This window comes from Phoenix dactylifera, chromosome 16, assembly GCF_051530095.1.
Source record: "Phoenix dactylifera cultivar Ajwa chromosome 16, Ajwa_hap1_PhDact_Kaust_v1.1, whole genome shotgun sequence".
NCBI classification, from domain to species: Eukaryota; Viridiplantae; Streptophyta; class Magnoliopsida; order Arecales; family Arecaceae; genus Phoenix; species Phoenix dactylifera.
Window position 1 is genome coordinate 674749 of NC_143205.1, and position 9751 is coordinate 684499.

Here is a 9751-nt window from a genome sequence, read left to right on the forward strand (position 1 = left end):
GAAGCATGAATAAAAGAAACTACATTTCTAATTTTACCAATCACATCTTGAATCATGCCCATGCCAGCTTGAACAGAAAGATTTAAGATATGACATGCACATCTAATATGCAATAAATTTCCATCTAACATGGGATGCAATGAGTCTTTTAATAATGCAACAGCAGAATTATTATTAGATGCATTATCAAAAGTAATAGACATAATTTTATCATTAATATTATATGAACATGCAGTTTGATAAATGATATTTGAAATTTGTTGCCCAGAATGTGGAAAATCAAAAGCACAAAAAGCAAGAATACGTTTATTTAATTGCCAATCATTATCAATATAATGAGCAGTAATGGCAATAAAATAATTACTACCTACAGATGCTGACCAAATATCAGAAGTTAATGAAATTTTTACATTTAAAGTAGAAAGTGTTTCAATTAAACTTTGTTTCATTGCTAAAAAGTTAGTCATAGCTACTCTTCTAAATGTACGCCTACTAGTTCTTTTGTAAGCAGGTTGTCGGTTTAATTGAACATATTCTTCAAAATTAAAAGATTCACATAAACTAAAAGGTAATTCATCCTTAACTATCCATTTTACAAGTGCTTTTCTTTGATTTTCATGATTATATGCAAAATTACCTACAAGTAATCCCCCTTGTATATTAAGGGTACTTTGAGTTTGAGCATGAGAATCATGCATCCTATGACTCTCTTGATGTCTTTTTAAATGCCCTGTTCCCCCACTACTACTACAACTATAAAGTTTGGCACATTTTTTACATTTAGCTTTCCAGACTCCATCAACCATAACTCTATCAAATTCATTCCATACAGCACTAGTCCTCTTACGAGAAGAGGTTTGATCTTCACTCGGTTCACTAGTTATAGAGGAACTAGGAACATGGGGTTGGGGATTAGTTTCTTCTCCCTCAGAAACAGGAGGAATGCCAAACTGACTTTCCTCAAAAGATGACATATCTAAATTGATGAATTCAAAAAATAAAAACTAACCACAAGGAGGAATTGAGTAGAGGGTCGGAGGGCAGAGGCAGAGCCGAGATTCTGAGCTTCCTCTTGTGCTCTCAACAGGAGTGACCTTCTCTTCTCAACAGGAACCTCCTCTTGTGTAGCACTTGAACACTTGCTAAATGCAAACTAAAAATTAAATTGCTAGAAGAGCACTTTAGAAGAGAGAAATAATAGTAGTAGAGAAGGAGAGAATAGTTGGTTTAGTGTGGTGAGAATGAGGGAGGAAAGGGCTATTTATAGAAGCCAAAAATTTTTTTTCCAAAATACCCCTCAATTTAGCCGTTTTTGGACTGTTGAGAGGGGTAAAATTGGAATTTTCCCAAAATAGCCGTTGGAAACGGCTATTTTTCTCCCCCCTCACCAGACGGGCCGTGCCAGGCACGGCCCGTTTGCGCCCGTTGCGGGCCGTGCCAGGCACGGCCCGTCTCGTGCCGTGCCCGGCCCGGCCCGTCAATAGACGGGCCTGGGGCCGGGCCGGGCTGCCGTTCCGTGCTGAACGGGCCGGGCCAGGCACGACCCGTTTAGACCTCGGGCCCGGTGGGCCTGGGCCGGCCCGGCCTGGCACGGCCCGTTGCCCAACTCTACCCCAGATGTCCCTGGCCATCCCAAGAGAACACAAGTCGAGACCGGAGGAAATCTCCCCAGCCTGAAGCACAGCTCTATCCGCCACCATCCTCGTCGAGAACCTCCTACCCTCAAACAATCGTGCATTCCGGTCCAACCAAATGTGGTAGGCCAGATATGCTCTAAGTATCCCTGCCTGGGCAAACCTAAGGCTCTGCACGGATACTCTTAGCAGATGTAACAAATCATGTGCCGACTCCACTGAACAAGGAAGAGGGACAGGTGACCTCCTCCATATCTCCCTAGCCCTGGGACACTGCAACAGGACATGCTCGATGGTCTCCACGGCGTCTGAACACATCTCGCAATATTGAGGGATCCGCACACCCCGCCTGACTAGCAACCCTAGCCCTGGGACACTGCAACCCTAGGCCACCTTTCAGATGAAGAGTGCCACCCGCGGATGGATCCGCATCTCCAAATCCACCCTCCTTCAATCTGCCTGACTGGCTCCTCACTGAAGAGAGCTGAGAGATCCCTAGCTCGCACCTGCGACCGTCCCGATGGCACCCAGATCAGCCTGTCAGACTCCCCTCGGTGGGCATCGGAAGAGCCAGGATCATCTCTGCCAGCTGCTCCCCAAACACCTCTCGGACCAGCCCCACCCTCCACCTGCCCTCATCTGGGATCATCAGATCACTGACCCTACAGCCTGCTAAGCGTCCCGAATCCACCATGGTGGGCAGGCGGCTGATCGGCTGCACGGTCACCCAACAATCCTCCAACACATCGATCGAGTGTCCGTCGCTAACAGCCCATCTGATCTCCGGCAATACCGCCCCCGTTCTGGTGCACATCTCCCTCCACACTGGAGAGTGATGACGGGCTGCACTCGCTCCGGGAATCAAAACTCCATACTTAGCCCTCAACAACGAGGACCACATGCTGTCACGCTCCATAACAAATCTAGCAACATGGCGCGCCGCTAAAGCCTCCCGTCTCTCCAATAAGGACTGCACCCCTAAACCTCCCCATCTAGTCGGCTGACACACCACCTCCCATGCCAGCAGATGAATACCATCTCTACCACCCTGCCTCCCCCAGATGAAACTTCTGAGAAGCTGCTCAATGGTCCTCAGAACCGCCATTGGGATGGAGGTGGAAGGTAAATAGGTAGGGATCGAAGAAAGAACTGACCGAACCAAAGTGATTTTCCCCATCATAGATAGTGAGTGCCTCTGCCAGCCCTCCATCTAGGTAACGATTTTTGAGGCGGTCGCGATCGTACCCATCACGTGCACTTGCTGTCAGGGCAAGGGGCAGCAGCGAGCTGTGGGGGCGAGGGGTGGCTCCTTTTCTTTCTTTCCTTTTTTTTCGTTGCTTCCCCCCTTCGGCATTGGTGGCGGTGGGGGATAGCTTGCTTGGTGTTGGGCCGGGTATCAGGGCAAAGGGAGCAAAGGTACAGCACAAAGGCAAAGGGTATGGGCCCTCGAACATCTTGGAGGAGTGCCGGCTAAGACATGGCGTAGGGAATGATTGCTCCTAGAGGTCCCAAAGATTTTAAAAGGAGGAGAGGGAGAGAGGAAGCTGTTGCCCCTCCTCTCTCTCCAGTCTCAGTCACAACTCGCAACTCACAACTCACAGGGGGGGGGGGGGGGGGGGGGGGGATGGAGAGGAGAGGAAAAAAAGAAGGAAAGAAAAGTTACCAAGCTACACGATTAAGAAGATTCTTACTCCCCTATTGTGGAGTTCTTGGGAGCGTGTGGAGCAAAAGAGAGATGTGATGTGGGGCCCATAAAGTGATAAGACCCACTTGACGCCGGTGGAAGGTCGCTCAATTATTTCAGCCAAAGTAGGTGCACCCCGGGCATCCACCATGTTTGGATTTTGCGGGTTCCCCTTTACTGGAATTAAATGGATCGCGGTTGCGGTCTCCTTCGGCATCGACGGATGGTTTGGGCCCGCAAGTCATTTGGCAGTCGTCGGTACGCCTCCTGCTGACATCCACCCGTGTCGCCCTTCGTAGCCATGGAGTAGTGCGCAGCCAGCAATCGCGTACGTAGTAACTTTTTACGCTGCAAATGGGTTCGGATCCGTACGATGAATATCTCCGGCATGAGCCATGCAAATGGGTTCGGATCGCATCTTTCTCACGCAACGATTGATCTTCTTCTTCTTCTTCTTTTTCCATCATCGGCCGCCGCTAGATGTTCTCTGCATGGATCTGAAAGCACTCCCAACTCTTTTCTATATGAATCTCAAAGCGCCCTGGCAGAGATACCACCCCTTGAGGCGATAAAACGTTAAAATAGTTTCTATAAGGAATGAAGCTGACTCGATAGTCTATTACTCATGTCGAGTCTGAGTTTGACGAGGTGAGAATTGTATAGGTTTCTTATTATTCATTGGATTATTCGACTGTTCGGATATAATTAGTCATATCTGTTCTTAGAGTGCATGGGCTGTGCGGCACTTGAATCGGATATACACGTAGATTTTGCTCCAACTGACATCTCATGTTGCGTAAAACAACTTAGGCAGGTATGGCAGGGATGCTCTAATATTTCCTTCAGATACATGATTTACTTTAATGGAGCACAAATAAATTTGCAAGTCTCGACTGTCAACCAAGAAAGATAAATAAATCAACCACAACGAAGTCTGTGCTTGAACATTCTCTTAGGGTTTTAAGGATGAAATCTTGGCTTGCAAGCCTAGCCTCAGGCCACACATTTCCTGATATTGAATCTCGAGGTACACGTAAGTGCACATTCCAATTCAGCCGCACCATCCAGATAACTTCCAAAAATTGTTAAAGTGGGCACCAAAATGAGTGATAATAACGGAGGTATAATATTGTTTTTTTTTTTAATAACCTCTTTCCTGCACCCAGAGCAGATATTGTCTCCTTTCCCAACACTGTGAACCCCAAAGTTTCAGATAGAGACGCGGAGAGCAAGAGATGAAACCGGCCCCCACTCTCCCCAGCGCTCCTCTCTTTTTACCTTCACCTCCCTCCACTTTGTATATATTCCATATCCCCACTTCCCTCGCCATTACTTTGTAGCAGCAGCATCGATCCCCTCAACCCCCTTCCCTACAATAAAATGTTTCAATAAATCCCACCCCTCCGCTATAAAACCTCGCTACCGACTCCGTCCCTTCTTTCTCCGCCGCCCCCTCGTCTCTCTCGCTTTCTCTCTCTCTCGGAAATGGCGAAACCTTGTTGCTTTTTCTCACCGGAGAAGGACGCGACCGCGTCTCGAACCCCATGTCATGACTGAGCGCCGGGGAGCTTCTTCTTCCTCTTTCTCTTCCTCTTCTTCTCCTTCTTCTATCTCTCCTGCTTCTCCTCGTCCTCCTCCTCCTCTGCTTCGATCTTTGGGGCGATGAACAGCGCGGCGGCGGCGGCGGCGGGGTGGCGGCCGCCGTTCACGGCGTCGCAGTGGCAGGAGCTGGAGCACCAGGCGCTCATTTTCAAGTACATCATGGCCGGGGTCCCCGTGCCTCCCGATCTCCTCATCCCCATCCGCCGGAGCTTCGAGGCCACCCCCGCTCGCTTCTACCACCACCCTGCCTGTAAGACATTTCTGCTCCTCGATCTCCTTCTTTCTTTCTGGTTACTGCTATTTTGGATCAAACTTTTGGTTTTTCTGGGGTTTGCGGAGCTGCTACCGGCTTGCCCTTTTTAGTGGATGTTCCTCATAATTGCTCGGTTGCGATCTGGAGTTCGAAAGTTTAAATCTTAGTTTTCATCACTGCTTTCCTCCTTTTTCTCTGTTTCTCTCTCTCTCCATTTCTAAGGTCTTGTTTGAAGTTTGCTTTTCCCTTTTTGTTTCCTTAAAAAAAAAAAGAGGCTTCTAATGCATTTTTTTCAAGTAAATGGTCCATAGTTGCCTTCATCTCTTTCAGTTCTTTGGGCATTTGAGAATTCCTGCGACTTTTGATCGTAATTTGACGACTTTTTCAGCTTTACCCCGCGCCACCTCCCCCCCCCCCCCCCCCCCCTCTTCTTTTTTTTTTTTGGTTTTAAGATGTTTTCCTCTCCAATGTTCTCCTTTTACTTGATGCTGCGATTAGTCGCCATTTTTTTGGTACTTTTGTTATGTTTTAGAAATGTGCGTGCCCCAAACGTGTAATCACCTCTTGTATGCATTGTGATATATTTAGAGTGCCACTATGCTTGATCCTCTGAAAAACTACAGAAGAGAGCATCCACTTCAGATACCAGTTCCTTCTGAGTCCATTGATATAGATTGGTTTTCCTTTTGAGTACAGTGGGTTACTGTTCCTTCTATGGGAAGAAACTGGACCCAGAGCCAGGTCGGTGCCGTCGGACGGACGGGAAGAAGTGGCGGTGCTCCAAGGATGCGTATCCTGACTCCAAGTACTGCGAGCGCCACATGCATCGTGGCCGCAACCGTTCAAGAAAGCCTGTGGAATCACAAACCCTCTCCCAGTCGCAGTCATCCTCGTCCACTGTGACATCCCTCGCCCCCTCCGGGAGCAGCGCGAGCAGGAGCGGTAGTGGCAGCTTCCAGAGCATACCCCTCCACTCCATTTCAGGTGGTAGCAACCTTCAAGGCTCTTACCCTGGCGGGGGCAGCTCCTCTCAGCAGCTGCACATGGACCCTCATTCCTATGGTATTGGCACCACCACCAGCAGCAGGTCTCTTTTCTTTGGTCATTTGCTTTAAAATGCTATATATACTTGCATCTTTTGGTAGCACCCTGCACTGATGATCTTTGCCTGCGATGGTCTCTCTTATTGATGTTACTAGAATGTGATAAACAAATGATTGACAGGTATGGCACTCACTAAGGCGGTATCACTTGACTATCTGCTCTCTTTTTCTTTTTTTTTTTAATTAGTATAACTGACAGGTCTCCGACTAATGGCTGCTGATGAGTTTTTTGTTTTTCGATTCTTTTCCTTACTATCTAATTATCACCAAGTATGCACATCAATGTGTAAGATAATGAAAATTCCTCATATTATGAAAAATAGCCGGCGTTCTGACGTCTGGATACCTATATATTGGCCAAGATATCCAGATATCTTGATTATTTAAACCATAATACAAATAGCAGAATATTCTCGCTTTCTTGGCTGAGATAAAGCAAATCAGGATCTCAGTTTATTTCAGTCTAAGTTGTCCATCAACGTTGCCAGGACTTTGGAGATTTAAATTATTGGTGGAGTAGGCTGAAAGTTAGTTGGTATTGTTCCTTTGTTGTTATATCCATGGTGTGCAAAATGTTCTAGTCTTCCACCTGAGCAATAGAAAATTGTGGATATGTGGCTATGCAGTGGTGCTTTGGCTGATTGGGACCTCTGGGACTTGGTTGTGGAACACCTGAGATTAATTCTTGCAGAAATAAGATTGCTAATGAAACTTACTGAAACCTGTCTGATATTTTTTTTTTGTCAGAACTCGAGGAGCTGTGAGTCTTTTTTCTGTAGACTTGTCTTTTTCTTTTAGCTACATGATAAGTACTGTAGAGGATTGGCACTGTTAGAATACTGCTAGCAGCTTTTTTACTCCCCTGTATATTATTCTGTTTATAAGGAGTTAGTGGTAGTTGTCTGACGAGCTTCACATAAATTTGTCCTCTGCTATAGTAGAGGCAGTATGAGCACTCTTGCCTTCGAGACATGTCTATCTTCACAGCTGGCAGATATATTCACTCGTTGTTAAATCTCTAAGGCACCTCTTCCGCATGAGTACACTGTAGATGGATATCATGTTAACTTGCAAATGTAGTTATCTTTGTGTTATTTTTCAATGTTATACAAGCGTATCGCCATATGAATGAACCCACAGGCTTAAACTGGGGCTACTGGTTTCTTGGATTTTATTTTATCGATTATCAAGCAAAAGATTGCTTCTGGATATTCTTTTGTAATAACTTTGTGATAGTTTATAACATATGTCTCTGCTGTTCTCTCTGTTTCTTGCAATAGTTTTGCTGATGGCTGGCAAAAGGTTGGTGACCAAAATACTGCATTGTTCTCTCAGTGAAGGAAGCCTAGTCCTAGGCTATGACCCATAATGTATCATATTCAACAATATTTGCCCACTTTAATATGAAAACGCCTTAGTTATGAAACATAGATATTGCTGATCTCATCTTCGCGCACTATAGTTTCCAATGTCGACTTAGTAACAGTGCAGGGTTACTTTTTTGCATTTCTTTAGTTTGGATTACAGGTTGCAATTCCATAGTTGTTTCACCGATATGGTGTTCTTGTCTCTCAGTTACTACATAAACTTTAATACTCAATTCTCATGCTAGAAGCCTTGTGTTGGTCTTGAGGACAAGGCACTTCTGCTTCCTCTGTCAAGCAGTGTTCGTTTTTGTCCATCACATGCCATTCTGAAGCTTACTGACATGAAAATTTAGGTATCTGTTGAAAAGAGAAAGTTCAAGATATCCCAAATGGTAAGGCAGAAATATGGACTAATTGGCATAACCTTAATATTTTTCGGTTTGTTTCATGCTTAAAACTATGCATGATGTTCACACGCTCTTGCACATCAAATAAAAAGTCCATTTAGTGTCTTCATGATATATCATTTTGGGATGTCCCTTGAAGATCTCATCTTAGGCTCCTTTGCATTTTGTGTAACATATATTTCATGAAGTTGTTGAATGACATCGGTCTGGTGTGATGCTGTGCTGACTCATATTTACCCTATCAAGTACCAACTTGTGCAAACAGGTGATTTTGTGCCGGCTTATCCATGCCTGCCATTTACCAACATAGAAAACTTCAACATTAATTATGTGATGCGTCATCAAGTAGCAGGCCTGTCCATTTTGCTTGATGCTAGATGCCTTTAGTGAATGGAGCGATTCTCTTCATTTACTTGGAATTCTTTAGCTTAGTCTCCTGATTATTCTTTTCCGTTTGGAATGGATTTGGGCCGAACATACAGGTACCTCTCTGGATTGAAAGGAGAGTTGGATGAGCATAGCTTCTTTTCAGAAGCTTCTGGAAGTGCAAGGGGCCTCGGGATGGACTCCTCGGTGGATAGTTCATGGCGGCTGATGCCATCTGGGATCTCCTCATTTCCGCTGTCGAAATCTAGAGACCCTTCTGTTCTACAGAGCGCTTATCCTCAGCTGCAGACGGTGCAAGATCTTGGGCAGGTAACCATCAGCTCGCTGCCGAAACATCAGCAACAGCATTCCTTCTTTGGCGGTGATTTTGGTTCAGCAGAGCCTGCGAAGCATGAAGGCGGCAGCCAATCGCTCCGGCCTTTTTTCGATGAGTGGCCTAAGACAAGGGATTCATGGTCGGATCTGGAAGAGGAGAGGTCCAACCGGATCTCATTCTCGACAACCCAGCTCTCCATTTCCATCCCAATGGCCTCCTCCGACTTTTCTACCACCTCTTCGAGGTCTCCTAATGGTGGGTCCTTCATCCACAGGCAATTTTCTTACTTTGTTCTGCATTTATTTTGGATTGCCACGCCTCGTGACTTGTCCTTGGGCTACTTTTGCTGCAGATGACTGAGAGAACTCTACAGGCCTTGTGGTTCTGGCAGTGTTAAGAAGTCAGGAAGTGGCTGTGGTATCAGACTATAAGCAGTACTCTTAGGGTTACCTATTTGGTTTTCTTTAAAGATATTGTCCTGCGTTTTGTTAACAATCTCTCCATCCCACGGAACTGTTTGACTGATCTATCTGTGGCTACTGGCTAGTATTATATTATTTTTATGTACTGAAACTGCCTGTGAACACTTTATGCAAGTGAAGTTATGAGTTTAGATGCTTGGTGAGTTTGCTGAAGTCATCTATCATCCAGAGGCGCTGTGTTCAGAGTTGGTGGCATTAAGGGATTTTCCTAGGCCCAGCCAACACTGCCCTCTGGCTCAGGTACAATGATCTCTATCCTTGCGTTCCAAAATTCCAGATTTCTAACTTGGCTTCTGTTGGCATCTTGCCGCTTTATTCCCTGGAATTGCTTGGTTGATGGCCAAAGTGGAGACACCACCCCGCCAGAAACTGACGGGAAAAGATGGCCGGGGTTTCGGATTGACAACTGTGAGGTAAATCTTTATAGCGGTAATGGGTCATGGGCTTGTTGATAGCCTTCCGTGGGACCCACTAAGCTACCGGGAGAATTGTGAAGTCTCTCTCTCTCTCTCTCTC

The 9751-nt window shown here is 45.9% G+C and overlaps 1 protein-coding gene across 1 annotated transcript; it reads left to right on the plus strand.

Moving 5' to 3' along the window:
- The first annotated feature begins 4541 nt into the window (after positions 1-4541).
- On the plus strand, positions 4542-9366 carry LOC103724096 (growth-regulating factor 4-like). Its single transcript, XM_008815249.5, has 4 exons — positions 4542-5170; positions 5870-6260; positions 8533-9008; positions 9106-9366. Exons 1-4 carry the CDS (start codon positions 4981-4983, stop codon positions 9111-9113), a joined length of 1065 nt encoding a protein of 354 aa, XP_008813471.3. The 5' UTR covers positions 4542-4980; the 3' UTR covers positions 9114-9366.
- The last annotated feature ends 385 nt before the right edge of the window (positions 9367-9751 follow it).

Coding starts and splice junctions, on each gene's coding strand:
- LOC103724096 (XM_008815249.5), top strand. CDS start 4,981: ATGAACAGCGCGGCGGCGGCGGCGGCGGGGTGGCGGCCGCCGTTCACG. Junction 5,171..5,869: donor CTTCTACCACCACCCTGCCT/GTAAGACATTTC, acceptor TTTTGAGTACAG/TGGGTTACTGTTCCTTCTAT. Junction 6,261..8,532: donor GGCACCACCACCAGCAGCAG/GTCTCTTTTCTT, acceptor CCGAACATACAG/GTACCTCTCTGGATTGAAAG.